The 23,780-nt window shown below is 36.7% G+C and overlaps 1 protein-coding gene across 1 annotated transcript in view; it reads right to left on the bottom strand.

Annotated features, from left to right (window-relative positions):
* The window catches only part of LOC102851117 (dimethylaniline monooxygenase [N-oxide-forming] 5-like), a 33,634-nt gene that overhangs the window by 3,015 nt on the left and 6,839 nt on the right, over positions 1-23,780 (bottom strand). Inside the window, exons 2-7 of the mRNA XM_006887384.1 lie at positions 18,880-19,068; positions 17,400-17,562; positions 15,347-15,489; positions 4,791-4,990; positions 2,038-2,390; positions 1,836-1,908 (exon numbers count right to left, since the gene is read on the bottom strand). Coding sequence (XP_006887446.1) covers positions 1,836-1,908; positions 2,038-2,390; positions 4,791-4,990; positions 15,347-15,489; positions 17,400-17,562; positions 18,880-19,068 — 1,121 coding nt within the window. The remainder of the gene's footprint in view (positions 1-1,835; positions 1,909-2,037; positions 2,391-4,790; positions 4,991-15,346; positions 15,490-17,399; positions 17,563-18,879; positions 19,069-23,780) is intronic.

The following is a 23,780-nucleotide window of genomic DNA, read 5'->3' as shown; positions in this document are numbered from 1 at the left end:
GGAGCAGACACCTTTTCTGCATAAACTCAACATTTGACCAATATTCTGAGTCTTTCTCCATCTTAGAAGGCCTTCCTCATGTTTCAGTAAAAATTCAAAATGCCAGAATGCTGAGGTTAGCAGTGCAATTCCCTATGGACTATGCTACCAGAGCTTTCTTTATTATTCAAGGTTGAATTAAAATAGCAATCAGTGCTGCCATGCATGTAATTTTCCATTTGCTTTGTGTACAACCGATCTTATGGTAAGTGCTTAGCAATTTGCACAGCACATGGGCACAGTGTACATTCTGAATGAATGAGTTACAGACATTTTACAGATTCCTCTTCTAATTATTGAAGGATATGGCATTATAAAATTTTCAACCAATTATATTCTTTAAGGAGTAACTTCAAAAAACACCCTATTAAAAAGTGAGGTCAAAGCACAATTAAAACATTGAGTTGATTAATGGGAATGCATTTGTATGTATATGGGACAGACTAGTGGTAAGAAATTGCACAGCTGACCCAAAGGCAGGCATTTTAAATTCACCAGCTACTCTGTGGATGAAAATGAGTAATTTTCTCCTGTGCAATTTGTAGCTTCTAAAAACTCTCTGGAGGGTCAGCTATGAGTCAGTTTTGACTTAATGGCATGTAACAACAACATAAATATATATGACCCTCTCCTATAGACATACTCCTCACCACATCTCTGCCCCTTTACTTCTCTCTCACACACTTGCATGTAGGGAAATATACATAAATTTTAGAATCTTTAAACAGTGTGGCAAGATAATTTATTAAGATATTCATGTGTGTATTTCTGTCTATAATCCTATTCCCTCTCATTCTTTTGTGTACCCTTATTTCAGGGAAATTTTTCTTACTTGATCAAAGAAATGGCTTATTTGTGAAATGTTTTCCCTCCTTGTTTTTGTTTCACTAAATTTTGAGCTCACAGAAAAGAATCTGATAAATATTTTTGAAGGCAACAAGATGGAGAGAGAGAAAGATAGAGAGACTATACTCAGTGTATGGTACAGAGGTCTAGTCTGATTGAGTCTAAAAAGCCCAGGCAAAACTTTTGAGAGAATGACTGCGTGGCTTCCTGAGAAGTTCATCTCTGCTGGAGCCCCATCCTCTACCATGGTTCTTCACCCTACACAGAGAAAGGAAGCCCAAAACCTCTAGATTTTAGAGTAAAGCAATGAGGTTTTTAGACTTGTCAGTGGCAAACAGAGTAGAATTTGTACATTGACAATAATTGTATAAACGTCCTGGATTATGGAGAGATCCTGGGACAAAATCCAGGAACAGTTGAAATTTCGTTTCCTGAGTTTAGCAGACTGAGGGCTGAAATTTGGATTGAATATGGTATAAAGAAAATAAACTTTTATTTATTGATAGCTGATTTAAAACTGAAAAAAAAAAAACAAACAACAAACAAACCAAAAACACACTAAAAAATTGATTGCCATAGTGTCAGAACTGACTTCTAACTGACACTCTAGGAGGTTTTTGAGGCTGTAAATCACATAGGAGATCACCCATGTTTGGCCTTCAGATCTGCTGGTAAATCCAAACTGCCAGAGAATTGGGTTATTAATTCTCAAAGCTTCTTACACACTATATCCTCAGAGCTCCCTGTAGCTGATTCAGGGGACTACAGTTCATTCTGTTTTTCTTTTGTTGCATAATAACACAATATAGGAAATGGCTATAAGTCACTGTAAATAAGGAGGGGGAGGGGGGAAGACATACGTGAGAGAGAAGAAACATGCAATCCGAATCCCAGGTGAGGAATTCATCCCTATGAAGGTCCACCACTGGCTGTAATAACGATCAACTTACCGTTTGTTCATATTCTTTTTCCTCTGGGCAATCTCTGCCATCATACTTCTCTCTGAGGGCAATTTACTCAACCCTGGAAGAGAAAAAGTGTCTGACAGAGTTCTGAGGAAAGGGCTTGGGGACAGGGTTACAGTTTGTTGAAAGGATGTAAAAAACACCCTGAAGATTTAATTTAGCTGCTCTTTAGGATTTATTTACATACCTTTGAACACTCTTGTGGCCCAGCGAGACTGGAGTTCTGCAATAGGTAGGATGATACCCAGAGGCTGTATAAGACCGATGACAGCCAGTGTGGGCTTCTCAAGGTCCGGAGGGAAGATAAGTTTATACAGGGACACTTCATTATTAGAAACTTTGATCAGACCGTCAAGGAAGGGAAAAGAAAAACTATATCCTGTAGCAAAGATGACAACATCAATCTTCTCTTCTATGGTGCCATCATCAAAAATGGCATCTGTCTCTGTGAACTCTTTCACATTGGGCTTCATGCAGACTTTTCCAGAGATGATGTGATTGGGCAAGTCATCGTTAACAGTTGGATGCTGACTTAAAGGCCTGAGTGTGAACAGAAAAAGCCTAAGTAAGTGAATTTATATAAAAAAGGTGTGCCTGTCAACTTTCAGCAAGGCAATAGCCATGCTTATAAGGTGAACAAAAGCACCAGGGAGGTCCTCAGTCCTTAGGATGATCCAAAAGGCAGGCTTGCCCAGGAAGAAAGCCCAAAAAGCAGGAAGGGACAAGGATAGAGGATGAATAGGAGGAAGAGTCACGAGAGTAAGTGGGAAGGGTGCTGTTAAAATGTGGAGACTCATTAATGTCATGAACAAAATCTATATGAAGGATTGAGTGGAAAACAAATTGTTCTATAAACTGTAACTCAAAGCACAAGTTTTAAAAAAAGTAATTAAAAAAAAAAGACATGCCTGTTTTATTTTGTGCTTGAGTTGCCGGACTATTGTTAAGTGCTGTTGAGTTATAGATGACTCACAGCGACCCTATGAATGAAAGACTTGAACACTTGTATAACTTTCATCAATTCTCCAAGTTCATAGGGTTTCCAGAGGCAAGTTATTTTGGAAGTGGATGCCACTCCGGCTTCCAAACTTGTTTTAATCAGGGAGCGCCACCAAACACTGTCCACCATTGGTAACCGTTACCATATTTGACACATCAGTGTCACAGTGTTCAACATCACAGCAACTACAAGTTACCTCTGCATGGCAAATGGACAGACAAGTGCTATACCACTTACAAGAATGTTTGACCAAAACCAGTTAAAAGTAGGCCTGAGTGCCACAGATTTAAATTGCCCACCATTGGCTTGGTGGCATCACTTTCTATCCACTACACCAAGAGATCTCTCCCTATGTTGATGTGAATAAACTTGTTGTGTTAGCAAACTCAAATATCAAGATTAATCATTTCTTCCTGAATCTGTCTTTTTTTATCTACTAGGTCAGTGATATTCTTAAGCACCAAAACCATTTTTGTACCACCTGTGAATCTCTGTAGGTCAGCTTAAGTTTATTCCTCTATTTCTGGAACATGTGTACTTATTTTCTAATTCATATTACTCTCATTGATTGCTGACTTCACTTCCATGGGATTGATTTTTCATAGATGACTTTCTAGAGCAAAGGTCAGCTATTGGACTGATCCTGATGGAGGCTGTTCTACAAGTGGTGGTTAAAACATGAAGTAGTTCACGTCTATGGCCTCAGGATAGAGAAACATACCAACAGTGCTTTCATTGATGAGGCTGCTGGCAGAAAACTCCTGGGAACAAGAAGTATCGGTCTCACAGAGGATTCAGTCAACCATTCATCATTTTTCTTAACATCACCAGTGTTAGAGAGACCAAGTGATATTTATGCAGGGTTAATATTGACTTGTACCAAAGAGTTCTATGTGAAGTTCTTCCTAGAACTGGCCATTCTCTATTCGAATTTCCTGAAGCTGATCTCTAGACACTTCTCTTACCCATGGGGGATAAAAACTTTCAGAGAATGCAAGGTTTTACTTGACCCCTGCTGCCCTTAGACTCAGCAGCTTTTTGGCTCATGGGAAGAGATAAATAGAGGTGAAATTAGAAAGGAAAGGGAATCATATTCCTGTTATTATGTTTCCAGATTGTTCTACTTTTTCTTTGCATTTGAGGAGTTTTGAAGAATAGACAGTAACAGTAATAGTAACAGTCATGAAATTATGTTTGTTGAACCAAACAAAAAAATATTTGGTCATATTATTTATGTTTTTCCTGATTTACAGCTCAAACTCAGCCCTTCTGAGTTCGAAACTCATATAATCAGTTACCTTCTTGTTAGTCATCTCACATGATGGTCTCATAAGGATTTTGGACTTAACAGGACAAAACAGAGTTCTAAGTTATCACCTGTAAATTTGTTCTTTTTCTATCTGCTACCCAATCCAAATGCATTAAATGGTCTATTGTTGTTGCGTGTAATCATTTGTTCTTGATCATCAGTTCATTGCCTTCAAGTCAAAATGACTCTTATCTGATCCTCTAGCAGGTTTTCCAAGGCTGTAAATGGTATGAAAGCCTATTGCCCATCTTTCTTCCACAGAGACACTGGTGTGTTCAGGAGGTACTTATGCCTCCATTGAGTTAACATTATGACTGACTATGAAGGAACCATGCCACCAGAGCTGCTTCTTTTACCCATGTTGTTGTTGAGTACCATCACGTCTGAAATGACTTGTAGATGACTCACAAGCAGGTTTTCAGAGGCAGTAAATTGCAAGGGAGGAGATTGTCCAGCCTTCTCCCATGGAATAGCTGGTGGATTCAAACCACATGCCTTTGGGATTATAGTGTAGTTTCTTAACACTAGGCCATCAGAGCTCCCTTATTTTTCTTTAAACATATACATACACCAATTAAATAAATTATGGGAGGTTTTAAGCATATACACATAAATAAAGACAAATTATTACCTGTGCTTAGGTTGGAGCCCATAGTGTGCGTGATTGAATCTTGAGTTCAATATTTTTTCAAGTCGGTTATTGATTACAGCTGTGGTTGCTATTTTCTGTAGAAAACTATTGAAACGAGTGAAGAAAGCAGTATCCATGGGATACCCATTTTCCCAAACACGATGTAGAATCCATGCTCCTCGTCTAGTACTAAGAAATACCTGAGAAGAAAGAAAACAAACTGGTAAAGGAGATTGGAGGAAGACTTAATCACAACCTATGAGATGCAGGTGACACAACCCTGCTTGCTGAAGTTGAGGAGGACCTGAAGCACTTGCTGCAGAAGGTCAAGGACTGCAGCCTTCAATATGGATAGAAGGTCAACATCAAGAAGACAAAGATTCCCACCACTGGGCCAATTGGCAGCACCATGATGGAAAAGAGATTGAGGTTGTTAACAATTATTACTTGCTTGGTTCCACAATCAACACCTTTTTTAAAAAAAAATTCGAAACCTTCATATTTATTTACTTGCTAGTTTTCCATAGAAAGGTTTTCCTTTTCAATTCTAATCTTTTTTGGGTAAGTATAGTAACAATGCAGAAACTTTTATTTTCTAGATAAGGAAACAAAACAAAACAAAAACCTCTCTCCATACCCACACATATATTGTTCATTTTACTGGGAAAACTATGCCATTAAGAAAGAAACTATACACTCAATAAGTATTTGTTGTTATTATGTGCCGTCGAGTCACCTGTGACTCATAGTGACCCTATATACAACATCCCTAAACACTGTTCTATTCTGCGCCAATCTTATTGTCTCTGACACAGCTACCCCCATTACCCCACTCACTGAATCAATCCATCTCATTTAGGGTCTTCCTCTCCTGAGATGGCCCTCCAGCCTCCCAAGCATGACATCTCTTTCTAATAACTGGTCCTTCCTTGCAACATGTCCAAAGTATATCAGATGAAGCTTCAGAATCCTTACCTACAAGGAACAACCTGGTTTCACCTTCTTCAGGTCAAACTTGTTTGTTCTTCTAGCAGTCCATGGTAATATTCAATACTCTTCCACAACATTGCATCTCAAAAGCATCAGTTATCCTTCTATCATCCCTAGTCACTGTCCAGTTCTCTGATGCATAGCAAGTGATTGCACAGACCATGGCCTGTATCAGGTACACCTTAATGTACAGACTGACATTATTGTTCCCTTGCTTTGTTCTGACATCTGCCACCTAGTCAAGTACAGGTTTTGAATAAGCACAATTTTTTACTTTTCTTTTTTATAAGGTAAAAGTGTTATTTTTCTTTTTTTAAAATTAATTTCAATGAGCATTTACAGAGATTTTTTTATTTCCATTCATTCATTGTTCAACTTTTCTCCCTGCCCGTCCCCCCCAACCCCCAGTTCGTTGTTCTCTTTGAAAAGTAGGAGAAAAATTCCTTCATTGGTATACAATCCCCCCCACTCCCTCACCCCGAGTATACTCCACTCTGTAATGCCCTAAAATATATTGCTTTTAAACTTTTATTCACTACATTTGGAACCCTGCTTTTTAACTTTTTTTTTCTATTTAGTTGCAGAACACAGTCAACACTCTTAGCACAAGCAGTCAGGAAGTCAAAAGACGAATTGCATTGAGAAAATCTGCTATCAGGGACCTCGCCAGAGTACTGAAAAACAACTATGTCAGTTGAGAGTCTAAGGTGTGCCTAATCCAGGCCATGGTCTTTGCAATTACATGTTATGCATCAGAGAGCTGGACATGACTAAGGATGACAGAAGAATAATCAACGCCTTCCATTATTGGAGAAGAGTCTGGAACATACCATAGACCACCAAGAAAACAAATAGTTCTGTCTTGGAGAGGGTGAAGCCAAGTTTCTCCTTGGAGGCTAGGATTTTGAAGCTCTGTCTCACGTACTTTGGGCATGTGGCAAGGAGAGACCGGTCTTTGAAGGACATCATGCTTGGAAGGGTGGGGGGACAGCACAGGAGAGGAGGATTCTGGACAAGATGGGTTGATACAGTTACTTGGACAATGGAGGTAGGAGTGTTGGAATTAGTGAGACTGGCTCAGGACAGGGAAGAGTTCAGAGCTGCTGTACATAGGGTCACTATGGGTCACAAGTGACTCCGTGGCACATAACAACAACAACAACAACAATAACAGAAGGAGATAGAGAGCTCTCTAAATAAGGTTGTTTTTATTAATATTTTACCCCTTACCAAGCTTTACGAATGCCATCTAATGAGGAATAACTCAAACTCATTGTCATTCAGTCAGAACCAACCTGAGGCTGTAAACCACACAGAAGATTTTCCGTCTGTCTTCTTTGGAATAACTAGTGGATTTGAACCACCAGCAGAGTGTCTTCTTATAGACTATGTCACCATAGGAAATAAAATACTATAGTAGTCACCATTCAATGCTTTACCACAATGTTTTATTGAATTCCTGAAAAAGGTGCATCTATCATGTATCAGAGGAAGTTCTGGTGGCTTAAAGGTTAAGGAATTATACAGCCAACCAAGGTAAGCAGTTTGAATTCAGAAGCTACTTTGTAAGACAAAGATGGACAATCTCTTCTTGTATGGTTTACAGCTACTGAAAACCCACTGGAGGGTCAGCTATGAGACTCAATGGCAAGGAATGGATTTTTAAAATGATAAAATGAATTTCTGGATGAGTAAAAGTCATTCACCTGAATGCTTCTAAATTATTATTTAAAAAGTATTCCTGAAAGTAGAGACAGTCACGATTTATACAGAGATAAGGATTTGAATTTAGAAATGAATTAGTAATTGTTGTTGTTGTGTATTTTAGGGTTGGAACCAACCCATAGCTGACCCTGTGGTGGGTTTTCAGAGGCAGTTTATAGCACAGGAGGAGATTGCTCATCCTTCTCCTTTAGAGCAGCTGGTGCCCTCAAACTGCATGTCTTCAAGATTGCGGTGTAGATTCTTGCCACTAGGCCACCGGAGCTCAATTAGTATTTTTAATTTTATAGCTTAGGTATGTATATACTTGTTTCTTTATTATTTGCTCTTATTAATACAGTACTTGTGTGTCAGTTGGCTGTACTAGGTTAACTTGTGGGTTGCTTTGATGCTGAGAACTAAACATAAAGTCACCAATGGTGGACAGGTACCAGCAGAGAGCTTGCAGATTAAGACAAACTAGGAAGCAGAATTGCCTATCCACTGCTGAGATAGCAGACATCTGAAAAACTTGTGAACAATAGAGGAACATGGGTAACTATAGTTTTAGAGACAGAGTCCAAATTGCAAGTCAATAAAAATGAGGAGAAACAGCCAAAATATCCTTTAATAGCTAGAACACGGAATGTATGTAGTATGAATACAGGAAAACAAGAAGTTGTAAAAAATGAAAGGGGATGAATGAACACTGACATTATAGCCATTAGTGAGATGAGATAGATGCATTGGCCACTTTGAATCAGTCAATCATACAATGTAATGCCAAGAATGAAAACACAGAAGAAGAATGATGTTTCATTTATAGTTAAAAAGGCAATTTCAAGGGAGATATGGTAGCCTAGTGGTAAGAACTTGTACTGAAATCCTAAAGGTTTGTGGTTCAAATCCATCAGCTGCTCTGTGGGACAAGGATGGACAATATTCTCCCTTGAGGTTTATAGTCTCTGAGAACCTGCTGGAGAATAACCTAAGAATTGGTTCTAACTTCATGGCACCTAACAACACCACCACCATCCTGAGGTACAATGTTGTGAGTGATAGGATAATATCCATACACATATAAATAATACAACTGTTATTCAAATATATGTACCAACAGCTATAGTCAAAGAGGAGGAAATTAGAAATTTCTACTGAATTTTGCAGTTCAAAATTGATGAATCATGCAATCAAGGTCTTTTAATTGGTGAGTCGGATGCAAAAATTGGTATCAATGAGGAAAAAATGGTAGTTGGAAAGTGTGGACTTAGTTACAGAAATGAGACTGGAAAAGATACCTTTATTAAAAAACACACAAAAGACAACTTTATAAATTAACCTCACCTGATGGGCTGTGTATGAATCAGACTGACTATATCTGTGGAAGAAATCATTGGAAAAGCTCAATATCCTCAGTCAAAACCAGGTCAGCTGCTGACTGTGGGCCATCAATTAATTACATCCAAGTTCAAATTAAGGCTGAAGAAAATGAAAACAAGTCCACGAGAACCATAATATGACATCCTACCTTTTTAAAAATTATCTTAAGAATAGCTTTGAGTCATTGGACACCAGTGTACTACCAGATGAACTGTGGGATGACATCAAGGATATTATCTATGAAGAGAGCAATAGATCATTGTAAAAACATAAGAAAAAAACCCCAACCAAACCCAAAATGGTAATCAGAAGAGATTTTGAAAATTGTACTAGAATATTGAGAAGCCAAAACAAAGGGAAAAGATGTGAAGTAAAAGAGCTGAATAGAAGATTTCAAAGGACAGCTCAAGAAGACAAAACAAAGTATAATGGAATGTGCAGAGACCTTGGACTGATGAACAAAAAGAGAAGAACTCACTTGGCATTTCTCAAATGAGAAAAATGCTAAAACATATTTAAGCTTTGAGTTGCAATACTGAGAGATGCTATGGACAAAATCTTGAATGATACAAAATGCATTAAAAGAAAATAGCGGAGTCATTATACCAAAAAGAATTGATCAACACTAAAATATTTCAGGAAGTATCATATGATCATGTAACAAAGTGCCAATGGTAATGAAGAAAGGAGTTCAAGCTGCATTGAAGGCATTGGGGAAAAAAAGCCCCGGGAATTGATGGGATACAAATTGACATGTTTCAAATTACAGAGAGACCCCTTTGTTATTCCTATTCCCAGTAAAGGTGATCCAACAGAATGTGGAAATTTTTGGAAAATACAATTAGTATCACATAAAAGAAAAATATTGCTGAAGATCATTTTTTTTTAAAAATGGCTAGAACAGTACACTGACAGAGAATTGCCAAAAGTTCAGGTTGACTTTAGAAGAAGTCCTAACAAAAAAAAAAAAAAAAAAGAAGAAGAAGAAGAAGAAGTCCTGGCACCAGGGATATCATTGCTAATGTCAGATAGATCCTGGTTAAAGCAGAAAATACCAGAAGAATGTCTATTTATGTTTTTTTTCCTATGCAAAGCCATTTGACTATGTGGATCATAACAAATTATGTCTAATATTAAGAACTGGAATTCCAGAACTCTTAATTGTGCTCATGTGAAAACTACAGATCAAGAGTTTGTTATCTAAACAGCGCAAGGAAGCACTTAGATAGTTTAAAAACATAAGGAATGTATATCAGGGTTGTAACCTCTTTCCACATGTATTCAATCTGCACCATGGGCAAAAAATTCAAGAAGGTGACTCTATGATGAAGAATATGGCATCAGAATTGAAGGAAGACTTGTGCTATGTAGATGACACAACTTTGCTTGCTAAAAGTGAAGAGGACTTGAAGCACTTACTGTAGAATATCATAGACTACAGCCTTTAATATTAAGTGCATCTCAACATCCAGAAAAAAATTCATCATTTGACTAATAGACAACATTATGCTAGATGAAGAAAGATTGACACTGTCAACAACTTCATATTGCTTGGATTCACAGTTAACACATTTGATAGGAAATCATGAGACATATTGCATTGGGAAAGTTTGTAGTCAGGGCCTCTCCAAATTACTGAGGAACAATGATGTCAGTTTGAAGATTAAGGTTCTCCTGGTTCAGGTTATGTTCTTTCCAATCATTTACTATGCATCTGAGAGCTGGACAACGAATAAGGATAACAAAAAAATAATTGGTGTCTTTGAATTGTGATGTTGGAGAAGAGTGCTGAAAATCCTATGAAGTGATAAAAGTACAAATAAATATGGTTTGAGAAAAGTACAGTCAGAGTGCTCCTTCTAGACAAAGATGCTAAAACTTCATCTCATCTACTTTTTTCATGTTGATAGGAGAGGCTATTCTCTGGAGACTGACATCATGCTTAGGGAGATGGAGGGTCCAGGAGGAAGACCCTTAGCCAGATGGATTGATTGGCACAGTGGTTACTGCGATGGACTCGAATATGTCAGAAATAATGAGGACACAGGATGGAAAATGGTTCAGATTCATCTGTTATTCATAACATTGCTATGAGTTGCAGTCAACTCGATGGCACTTAACCACAACAATAACACAGTATTCTATTCTATAGTTTGCATCATAATAAAAAAAATAAAAACATCAATGAATCAAATTATTCAGCAATTTCATTCTTATTGAGTTTTATTGGGCTGAATTCAGCTCATAGTGACCCTGTGAACAATGGAATGAACACTGCCCAATTCTGTCATCTTTACAATCCCTCAAGCACAACGCTTGAGCCCCTTGTTCTAGATACTGGGTCAATCCATCTCTTCTTCAGTCTTCCTTATTCATATTTAACTTTTACATGCATATGAGGCAAATGAAAATATAATTTTGACTGACTTCAACAAGGGATACTTTAGTTCTCAGTGACACCTTTAGTACTTTAGTTTGCAGCAGATTTGCCAAATACAATACTTTGATGTCTTGACTGTTGCTTTTATGTATGTTAATTGTGGATTCAAGTAAAATGAAATCTTTGCCAGCAATTATCTTTTGTCTACCATAATGTTTTATTGGTCTAATTGTAAGGAGTTTTACTTTCTTTATGTGTAAAAGTAATACTTACTGAAGACTATAGTTTTTGTGAATTTAAGTAGGTACTTTAAATAGTTCTCATTTTCAACAAGAAAGGTTATTTCATCTACATATTGCAAATTGTTGATAAAACTCTCTCCAAACTTGACACCTCATTCTTCTCCATATATCCTAATTTCTTAGGTTGTTTACAGCATAGAGATTAAATAACTATAGTGGGAAGATAGCACCCTGATGCACAAATTCCTGATTTTAAACTATGCGGTATCTCCTTATTTTGTTGAATGACTTCATTTTAGACGTAGAGTTCTGTATAAGCTCAGTTTTCTGAATTTTCCATTCTGTGCAATGTTACTCATAATTTTTTGCGATCCACACTGTTGAATGCTTTTGTATAGTCAATAAAACACAGGAGCTTCGGTGGCGTACTGGTAAAAAACTGTGCTGCAATCCCAAAGACATGTGGTTTGAATCCACTAGTTGGTCCATGGGAGAAGGATGGGAAGTCTCCTCCCAAACAATTAATTTCCTCTGAAAAACCTCTAGAGGGCCAGCTATGAATCAGTTTCAACCTGATGGCACACAACAACAAGAAGTCAATAAACTCAGTTAAATAATATTCTTAATAGTCTCTGCTTTCAGCCAAGATCAAGCTAATTGATACCCCTATAAGTCTCCTCTTCTGAATCTAGCTTGAATTCCTGAAAGTTTCCTAAATATGTACTTATCTAGCTGTTTTTAAATTATTTTTAGCAAGATTTTATTTTGTGTATATTAATGATATAAGGAATTCTGTGAAATGAAGATATGTCAGGCTGCTAACTGAAAAATTAGTGGTTTGAATGTGCTAGCTGCTTCTTGGGAGAAAGGTGAGCAGACTTTCTCTCCCATAAAGACTTAAATCCTCAGAAAGCTGGTGAAAGGTGGCTGTGAATCCACTCAATGTCAGTGCATTTGCGTTAGCTTTTCATAATTGATATTATTTTATAAATGCCACGTTTTGATGGATCACCTTTCTTTGGAATGGGCACAGATGTAGATCTTTACCACTTGATTAGCCAGATAAGTATCTTCCAAACATCCTAATATAGACATTTGACCACATCCAATTATTGCATCTGTTGTTGAAACACCTCCATCAATATTTTTGCAATCTCTGCCAATGCCTTCCGTGGAGTTTGACCTCTTCTCTTTAGTACCATTGTGGTTTAGCATCAACAATTATTTATGCATTTAACATTCCTTACCTTTTCATTTGATATATCTTATGTAATTAAAAATTTTGCCCATAAAATCTTTCAATCTTGCAACTCAAGGCTTGAATTTATTCTTTAATTCTTTCAGTTTGAGAAATGCCAAGAATATTCTGCCTTTTAGGTTTTCTAACTCCAGGTCTTTGCACACTTCATTATAATACTTTACTTTGTGTGCTAAAGCTGCCCTTGGAAATCTTCCGTTCTGCTCTCTTTCTTTGCCATTTCTTCCATTCACTTTTGATTTATATTCTACAGCAAGCTTCAGAGTCTATTTTGACATTCACTTTGGTCAGTTCTTTCTTTCCTATTCAGGAATAATGTTCTGTTTCTACTTGAATGTCACCAGAATTCCTTTTCAAATCTTTCCTAATGTATTTGTAAACTTTCTGCAAGCCAGTGTAATTAAAAAATATACAAATTGTTTGTTGGATTATTAGTGCTTGTATATTATGGAGATCATGTTGAATCTCAATTCTTACTGGGCAGACATCACAGGAAATGGGTGCTAGTGAACAAAGTCATGCATCAAAAGCAGAAAACAAAATGTTTTTTCCCTAAAAGAAACCTTTAGTAAATGACTTTCTAATAATTTTTCTTAAAATCATAATTAAAAAGTTATTGTTGTTGTTGATTGTCATCAAGTTGAGCATGACTCATAGTGAACCTGTGAACAAAAGACCTGAAGCCTTTTTGTAACTATCATCATTTCTCAAAGTTCATAGAATTTCCAGAGGCATGTTGTTTAGGAAGTGAATGCCACTCCTGCTTCCAAATCTGTCTTAAACTGGGAGTTCCACTAAACACTGTCCACCATGGGTAACTGTTATGGCATTTGGCACCCCAGTGGCATAAGGTTCAACACCACAACAACCCCAGATTACCTCAGTATGACATATTGACAGAAGAGTGCTCTACCATTTAGAAGAATATTCCTCCAAAATATAATAACAACCACCTTTAAATAAAAAAATCTTTCCCAAGGTCTTGTTGACTTTAAACAAGAGGCTTAAATATAACAACCAATATAGTATGTTGTTGTTATGTGCCCTTGAGTCATCTGTGACCTATAGCAACTCTATGTACAACAGCTCTGAACCCTGCTCTGTCCTGACCCAGTTTCACAAACTCCAACACACCAACCCCCATCACCCCAGGTTCTGTATCATTTCATCTCATCCGGGGTCTTCCTCTCCTGCATTGCCCCTCCACCCTTCCAAGCATGATGTCCTTCCCCACAGACTGGTCTCTCCTGGCCACGTGCCCAAAGTATGTAAAATAGAGCTTCAAAATCCTAGCCTCCAGGGAGAAACTTGGTTTCACTTTGTCCAAGCCAGACCCTATTTGTTTTTGAACTTAATATGTCTTTTGAATATAGTCAAGAACCTAGAATCCCAAAAGCTTATTATTTTCATCTGTCCTTATTTTTTTCAGTGAAAGAATGAATATTGAATAATCAATCATAGATGACTTTTTAAATAACTTTTTTTGAAGTGAAATATGTCTGAAGCAGAATTTATTATTTACTTCTATCTTCCTCATATCTCTAGATACATTGTAATGCTTCTAATTAAAGAGAAATTTGAATTTTGTTCTCTATTTTTCTCTTACTTTTATTATTTTCAATTATTTCCCTCAACAAGATAGATTGGCATAGTGAGTATAGCAATGGACTCAAGTATATCAGAAATGATGAGAAAGGCATAGAACAGGGCAGAGTTCAGATCTGTTGTTCATAGGGTCGCTATGAGTCATAGTTGATATCATGGCACCGAACCCAACACTGTGCCCTTGGTCAGAATGGTCAGTAGTGGTAGCTAGGCATCATCTAGTTTTGGTCTCAGACAGGATGAGACTGTTTTACTTATGGTCCTATATACTAATTTCTTCCTTAAGTTTTCCTTTTCCTTCATTCTCTTTAGCTTCAGGTGAGCAGTGACCACTAGTTCTTTTGTAGATGATAACTCACAAGTTGATCCTAGAAACTACCAACCTAATGAGGAAGCAGAACATTATCTTTATGAACTCTGGTATACCATTTGAACTAATTGTCTCATGCTTCAGAGGATTTTCAGTGGCTCCCCCCCCCCCCAGTAAGGGAAGGTAAATGGAGATTACTAGATCCTTCTGTAGTTGTACTTCTAGGGAGACTTGTATCTCCATGCTTTCAGATAAGAGTCAAGCACATTAACTATTTTCACCACTCAGTGCTTTCCCACTTTCTGTATTTATTATCTGTTCCCTTGAATTTGAATATTTTGAAGCCAGGATTACGCTTTTAATTTTTTTTCTGGTCCTTTCCTAACAAAATATACATTGAGGAAGGCACTCACATATACATCAAAGTTATTGCTGTCTAGTTTGAAATCAACTCATAGCTGACCCACCAGTGCATATGAGGCTGTAAACCACACAGGAGGAGATTGTCCATCTTTCCCTCAAGCAGCATGTCTCAGAGAGACATGGCCTTTCAGCTAGCAGCACAGCTCGCCATGAGCTACACTATCAGAGGTCCCTGAATAAATACATGGGATTCTGTTAATAAAGTTGTAATTTTCTAACCAACCCACCCACCCACCCACCCACAAACCCACCTACCAACAAACCAACCTGTTTTGCTACACGACTGAGCTCCACTGCAATGTCCACTCCAGAATTCCCAATGCCAACCACTATGATTCTTTTTCCTAAAAACTCCTCAGGACTTTTGTACTCCCGACTATGGAAATAACAGCCTTCAAACTTCTCAATTCCTGTGGTGGAATAACGGAACTTTAATATAAGGAATATTTTTTGCATCATTAATGCTGGACAAAGGAGAAAGTTCTAAATAGTCTGAAATAACAAGACCTCACCTGGGTCACTAAGTTGAACATCACTTTTTGCCTTAAAATGTTTACATTTTACAGAGCTCAGAAAAGGAGGGAGTGCAAAAAAGGGAAATTAATACATATTCTAATTTTAAACATAAACTTACACAAATACTACTATTGAGTAAATTCTCATACACGACGAACCTAGAATTGTGTTTCTCAGGATCTCCATAAGAGATTATCTCATCTTTCATGGAGTAGCTGATGAATTCGAACTCCTGACCTTTTGTGTAGCATCCTCACATATAACACTTATACTAAAGGGCTCCTAAATACAGAGCATTATGAACTATTTAGTAAAGCAGTCTCTTGATGGTGCAAATGATTAAGTGCTGGACTAACCAAAAGGTTAGTAGTTCAGATCCACCCAGAGGTGCCTTGGAAGTAGGGCCTGGAGATCTGCTTCAGAAAGGTCATATCTTCTAACACCTCTAGCAGGCAGTACTATTCTGCACGCACAGGGTTGTCATGAGTCAGAGTTCATCAATTTGATGATCTTCATCAATTTGACATCTCCTCTGCCTTCCACGTGCTATTCCTGGCTCTGCTAAGGGTTCCATCACAGCCTTCAACCTGTGTTTGGCAATTTAAGACATTGTCTAATTCTAGATATGTTTGTGTTTCATTCCTCTGAAAACTATCCTAATATTCCTATCCCATATATTAAGGGTTGAGCTCTCAACTAGACATCAAGTTGACAAAAATTTTACGGTTGGAGGGTTTTTTTCTCAATTATATTATAGTTTTCAGTATAAATTATCTTTTTTAAATGTAAAGCTCAAGATCTCCATTTTACAAATGAGAGTGTTGGTGTGCATACACAGAAACTTCAGGTGCTTGTATCACTTCTCTGATCAGCTGGATAAAACAATCCAAGTTTAAGGCCTTCTATGTCTATCAAACACCGTTATTTTCAGACGTTCTTAATTCTCTAAAATGGTTTATGATGCATTTTATACATAATAGAAAGATACTGAGATAGCAAATATTTCTTGAGTGACTCCAAAAAAGAAAGTGATAGAAAAGGAAGGAGTAGAGAGACAAAATTAGTTAATGGAGGAGTTGTGTTTTTTATTTATTTGTTTGTTTTGTTTTCCAAGTCAGAGTCTCCATTGGGAACATGTAAATGAGGATCATTTTATCACATAGAATGCATAGGGAGCAATAAGCAGTTAGTTTGTTTATTAATCAATTAAAATCCATGATAAATTAATGCTCCTTTTAGATTTTGTCCGTAATCTTCTTTGCGTTGTAGAGAAAAAGATCTCTAAGGTTTTAAATTGTGTTGCCTTTTCCCTCCTCTTTTTACTAGTCATTTCTTCTTTATTAATTTCATTTTTGCTACAGTGGTGTATCCTCAAATGAACTGACAGAAAACTAAAGCCGTTTAAATGTGAGGTATTATAGGTTATATGTAATAAGAAAAAAAATAGAAATTGTTAGACTGCTGATTTTTGTATTTCAAGTTTACTGTATCATCCTATTAATGTAAATGTTGGATAGTTAAAAAAAAACAACAACAAACCCAAATAACTTGATTGCCATCTAGTCAGAACTGACTCATAGCTGACCCTCCAGCAAGTTTTGAGAGGCTGAAAATCACAGGGGAAGAGATTGCCCATCTTTTTCCTGTGGGGTTGCTGGTGGATTAAAACTGCTCGAGAGGAATAGCACAACTTCTTATGGATTTCCTAGAAACATTTCCTTAACTTTAGCAATAAAGTGTCTATGTAATCACTTTTCTCTGTCTGGAAAATATTTTTCTACCCAATAATTCCTTAGAGACATACCTGGGAAGGAATGAAGGGGTAAGTAGGGGTCAGTGTGGTGACCACTGCAGACCAAGACCCCATTGAAGACCAGAGTCTCCTGTTGGCCATTAGCCTCCACCACAACTTCCCACTGTCCAGTGAGGGAAAAATCTGGATGCTTCCTTACACTTCGCACTTTTGTCTGAAAACAAGGGCACAAACACAGATCACATGTAGTTACTGTCCTGAGACTTAAGTTCCTGTCTCCTCCATTCCCCAAACCCATAAATCTAAATAACATAACTCATATAAATGAAAGATTCATGCTTATTTCACTTTTATTCCTGGGAACTCATGATAAATCTCCTGAGGTGGTTGGTGCGTTGTCAAGAATTTGGAGATATTTAATTAACAGGCTAATTCCCTAATAGAAATGGAAAATAGATGAGACTTGACTGTGAAAGCACAAAGCAGTGACTGAACCCACAGCCCACAAGAATTATAATTTCCTTTCTGGAAGATACTAAAATTAAAGATTTTATGTTCTGTGTTTTTTCTATTTCATAGTCCTGTCCACTTTGCCCGAGTTTGAACTTTAAAGGTTTAAAGGCAGTTTAATGGAATATATATGTATTGTAGGTTGTGAAGGTAAAGAAGAGAGTCCTGGTGGTACTGTGATTAAAGTATTCAATTGCTAACTGAAAGTTGAGTTGTTTAAAAGCACAAGCTGCAGTTCCATGGGAGTCGGGGGAAATATGTGGCAGTGTGCTTCTACAAAATATTACAGTATTGGAAACCCTGTAGAGAAGTTCTATTCTATAGGGTTGCAGTGAATTGGGATTGCCTTAAGGACAATGGCTTTGGTTTTTAGTTTTTGAAAATAAATAGGTTGTACTAAATACATGGACGTGAATTTTTTCCCTATGTGCTTGTTTAGACCATTTCAGTTCTTGCTCCTCAGGCTATTGCTTGAGTAAATTGTTACTGAAATTTTTATACTTAAACTAAAAGAAAAAGAACACACTGCAGTGGAGTTGCAATGAATTCATAGCTGACCCTCCAGTGGTTTTTCAGAGGCTGTAAATCCCATGGAAGAAGATTGACAGTCTTTATTCTCAGGAGAAGCTAATGAATTTTAACTCATAGATTGGCCGCACAACCCCCTAGTGAATAAGCTACCAAAGCTCCCTGAAATTGTTATAAGTAGATGAATATTTTTAACTTGAGATTAAAAAAGAGGGAATTTACCATACTATACCATTCTTAGAATGGGTTCTTGTAGGCAAAAGTATCCAGTCTCACATTCAAGTGAAATCTTCCAAATATTACTTCATTAAAATGATGATTTTTTCCAGGAGTGGAAATTCACTAATTACCTCTTTCTTTGATACTAGGAAGTGTCAAGTGCAGTTCTTATCTGCAGATGTGCACATCTGCGCGCGTGCGCGCGCGCGCGCGCGCACACACACACACACACACACACACACACACTCTATCCAATATTTAATTTCTACGTTACCTTAAAACGAATGTACTTCAGGAGATCGAAGTGTTTGGCATACATCCTAAAGTAGTCCATGAGCTTAGAGTTGTGCATGTAGTTTGGAAAATGATCAGGTATAGGGAAGTCACTAAAGCACATCATCTCCTTGGAAGTGTTGATGGTCACAGATCTATAGATACTAGGCAATTTCTCAGAAGTAGATTTCTGTGGAAGAAAGATATTCTTAATGACAAATTTCTAAATCACGAAGTACTCAAAATGAAGTGTTTTAATTAAAGAAGACAAATAATCTAAAGTATAATAAAATAGTACTTTGTTTTCTGTTTACCTCACACACATTGTCACACTCAGCCTCTATTTACTAGAGAAGAATGTTACACTGAATCAACATTAAGAATTTTTTTTTTACTGACTTCTCAATGGAATAATGGAAGTAAAAAACCAGTGGAATAGAATACAGGTTTGTTTGCTTAAGGTCCATGATTTGGTCTGTGAAATAGGGCAGTATCTGATTTGGACCCTGTACAAACCATGGTGTTAAAACCATACAGAAGCCTGATTCTTGATTTAGGCACTAGTGCTCTTTCTGGAGCTGTTTGACTGGGGCTGGAGGAACAAATGGACTGCAGCAGTGGAAGCAGAGTCTCAGAGTGCCGATGGAGGAGCGCACCCAGGACTGGCTTCCCCTTGCCTGCCTGCCGGCAAAGCCCAAGAGTGTGCACCCAGAGCCAAGTCCTCTGTCTCACTTACCTGCATCCCATTTGTGACCTAAGTGCTGCTTGATATCTTTAAAACCATTGTGGAGAAATAATAACAGACACTAAGTGATACATACTCACGTATAAAAAGGCAAGAATAAGATATGTTTATTTACACTTTTATACTCAGTGAAAACATCTAACATAGAAGTTAAATAAACACATGTTAAGAAAAAAATGGAGAGACTTTGTTGCTGGAAATACAATCCTATAAAAAATAGACTTATAAATAAAAGACCTAGAAATCCAGTCCTATTAAAAAAATAGTCCTTCCCTCCCCCCCAGTTCTTCAGAGTGAATGGAAATAAACCAAGAAGGTAGCATGCAAATACAGGAGAAAATGAAAATAACTAGAAATCTTAAATTTGTGGATAAGTACTAAAAGAAATTGACCTTAAAAGACAATAATGATAATAATAGTTGATAAGGTTTATAGCTTATTTTAGGAAGTAAATACATAGTAATAGTGTAAATAATAAGAAGTGTAAATAATAAGAAGTGGTAAATGGAGTTACATAGCCGTAAGATCATTGCTTTGTTCAGAAACTGGTAAAAGTACAAACAAATAGAATGTAGTAAGTCAATGATACATATTGAAATTTCTAAGCTATTTACTATTACTAATAATAATGCAAGGCTAGAAATAAAAATAGTTCATGCAGGAAAAAATAGAAAAATAAAAATACTTTAGTAAAATGAAAATAAAGAAGGAAATTACAAGTAAAGAAAAATAAAAACCAAGAAGAGTAGCAAATTAAAGCCCAACTATTTCTTAGTTCTTTACATGTAAATACTCCAATTATAAAAGAAGACAAAAATTTTCTTTATACTGTTTATAAGAGTTAAAGTTGGATTAAAAGATGGATATCTAAAGTGACTTTTAATCTGGCAACTGGAGTAGTTACTTTAATATCACATAAGATGGACTTTTTGACCATATTAGACGGAGAGAGAACACAGTGATATAAAGGTCAGTTCTATAGACAGAACGAAATCAACAGAATTAATAGAAGAAACAGAAAAACTCAGAATCAGTGTTGCAGAATTTAACTCATCTCACTAACAGATGATAGAACAATAGAACAAAATTTACTGAGAGCATAGAAAACTAATGAAACACAACAAAACAACTTAGTTGGCAAATAAAGAAATTGAACCACACAAAGTATGGGTTCTTTAGAATTGTATTGACTTATTTACCAATATTAACCCTACACTGAACAGTGGAAATAAATTAAAAAAATATTAAAGTCAGAATATATTCTCCAATCACAGTGGAATTAAATTACAAATCATTAAGAGGAAGATAACCACAAACTTCCCATTTGTTTTAAGCAAATAATGCATGTAAATATTATATATAAGGATATTGGAAAATATTTTAACTCTATGATAGTAGGAAGACATGTAACAAACTAGTGGATAAAATAGTGTCTTGAGGAAAATTTATAATCTTAAAAGTATACCTTAGAACACTTTTCGTTGTTGGTGTTACTGTGATGCAGCATGCTGTTGGTTTACCATTTCTCCCCCACCCTCCCACAATTTTTAAAATTGGTTTTCATACAATAATTGATTTACATTGTATTTTAATCATATATGTTGTGTTCCATGCATTCCCTCTCCATTGTGTTTCATACAGTCATTCATATACACTGATCCTATTTAAGTAATTGCCATCTGATATGCCCATTTTTATACTGTCTTTCAAGTCCCAATTGAATCTTTCTATTCCCTCACCTTCCTGCAAATTTGTCCACTAAACTCTGCTATTCTAACTAATTCCACTCTTCCTCTTTCATACTATGACAGGTTTGAAAGCAGAAGTGGTATCCACTTCCTAAATAACATGCCTCCAGAAACTCTATGAACTTTGAAAAATAAATAAATAGTTGTAAAAGGCCTTCACACCTTTTGTTCACAGGGTCACCATGAGTCGTGCTCAACTCGTAGGCAATCATTAACAACAACATGAGTCTAAAGACTGCCTTAGCTATGTAGTAGAGGTTGTTTTTTGTTGTTGTTGTGGGGTGTGTGTGTGTGTGTGTGTGTGTGTGTGTATCGTCAAATTGGATCTAACTGATACAGGAGGAGATTGTCCTTCCTTCTCCAGCAGAGCATCTGGTGGATTTGAACCACACACCTCTAGGATTGTAGTGCAGCTTCTTGCCACGAGGCCACCAGAGCTTCCTGTATTAGAGGTTTTGGTATGTTGCGCTTTCATTTTTTTTTAAGAACTTTATTGTTTTTGCTTTGAAGAACGTTTTAATTTCACTTTTTATTTCTTCTGCAATCCAATAGTGCTCAAGCAGGGTGTTATTTAGTATCCACATGGGTGTTTCTGGTTTGATTATTTATTTATTTTTTAATCCTTTGTCCTCTCATTGTTACTTTGTAGGTTTTTAATTTTTTAAAATTATTTGTGTGTGTGTGTGTGTGTACAGTCAAATTGGATCTGACTTTGTGCAGGAGGAGATTGCCCCCACTCCCTTCTCCAGAAGAGCATCTGGTGGATTTGAACCATGCACCTCCGGGATTGCAGTGCAGCTTCTTGCCACTAGGCCACCGGAACTCTCTTGTAGTTTTATGACACTGTGGTCTGAGAAAAAAAGTACTACTTTTTTGTTACTTCAATGTTTTTGTATTATCTCAATGTTTTTAGATTTGTTGAGGCTTTTTTTGGTGTGTGTCCTAATATGTGATCAGTTCTGGAGAATGTACCTCACACACTTGAGAAGAAAGTAAATTGAGTTTTTAGTTGGGGAAGTACCCCGAGTACATCTATGAGATTGAGTTGATTGGTTGTATAATTTAGTTCTTTTGCATTTTTTGTTGACTTTCTTTTGAGTTGACCTGTCCTTTGTTAAGAGTGATGTGTTAGTCTTCTATTACTATTGCATTGTTGTCTATTTTCTTCTTCAAGTCTGATGGCCATTGTTTTATGTATTTTTCAGATCTGTCATTTGATAAATCCATGTTGCCAAGGTTACATCTTCTTGATCTGTTGTGACTTTAATAATTATATAGTGCCCTTCCTTATATTTTATGATGGTTTTCATCTTGATCTCTATTTTGTCAGAGATTAGTATTTCCACTTTTGCTTTTTTGTGCATGCTGTTTACTTGGTATACAGTTTTCCAGCCTTTAATTTTTAAAATGAAATTGTATCTTTTCTCTCATTTTTTAGATGTGTCTCTTGTAGGTAACATATTGATGGGCCTTGCTCCCCCCCCCATCCATATGGCTCCTCTTTTGCTTTTGATTGATGCATTTAATCCATTTACATTAACTATTATAAGTGACAGGCCAGGTTTGTTCATTGCCATTTTGCTATGCTTCTATTTCAGGTAACTATGGTTCATCGACTTTCTTTTGGTATCTCTATGTGAAGGATTTCCCTTAGAATTTCTTACAGAGTTGGTCTTATTTTTACAATAGAATTTGTAGATTTTACAAATTTTACAAAGTTCCTACTTTTCTGCAAATGACTTAATTTCTCCTTCAAATCTGATGGACAGCTTTGCTGGGTATAGGATCCTTGGCCGTCACTTGTTTATTTTCAGCCTTCTCTATAAACCTTTCCATTGGCTTCTTGCTCCCATTATTTATTTCTGCTGATAAACCAGAGCTTAATCTAATAGGTTTTCCTTTGTACATGACTCTTTGTTTTTCTGTTGCTGCCTTTTGCAGTCAATCCTTTTATTTTTGAGATATTTCCTATGTCTTTATGGCTTTCTTTTGTGGTCTAGTTCATTTTTCTTAAGTGTGAATTTTCTAATTTTTCATGACTCTTGGGAAGTTTTCTTCTAGAACTTACTCCAAAATTTTCTCCATGCTTTTCTACTCCCTGACTGGTTCTGGAATTTTGGTCACCTGTATGTTGTTCTTTTTGAAGTTATCCCACATGATTATTTTTTTTTTTAGATAGAGCAGAGAGCATAAAACAGGGGGTCAGCAGTTCTCATCTGAAGACCCCAAGCCAAGCTTCTCTGTATCTTTATTGAAAATTATCAGGAAGTAAATCACAAAGAGAATTCAATGCAAATGAAGCCAAGCTCTTTCTACTGAAAACCTTCTGCTTGACTCAGGAGAGAGGGGTTCACAAATGCAAGAATTTGGTTTACCCTTAAGGATTGCCTTGATGCCTCAGGGTGAACT

Source organism: Elephantulus edwardii, unplaced genomic scaffold (assembly GCF_000299155.1).
Source record: "Elephantulus edwardii isolate Elephantulus edwardi_28Jun2011 unplaced genomic scaffold, EleEdw1.0 scaffold00057, whole genome shotgun sequence".
NCBI lineage: Eukaryota > Metazoa > Chordata > Mammalia > Macroscelidea > Macroscelididae > Elephantulus > Elephantulus edwardii.
This window is presented reverse-complemented; position numbering and strand designations above follow the sequence as displayed.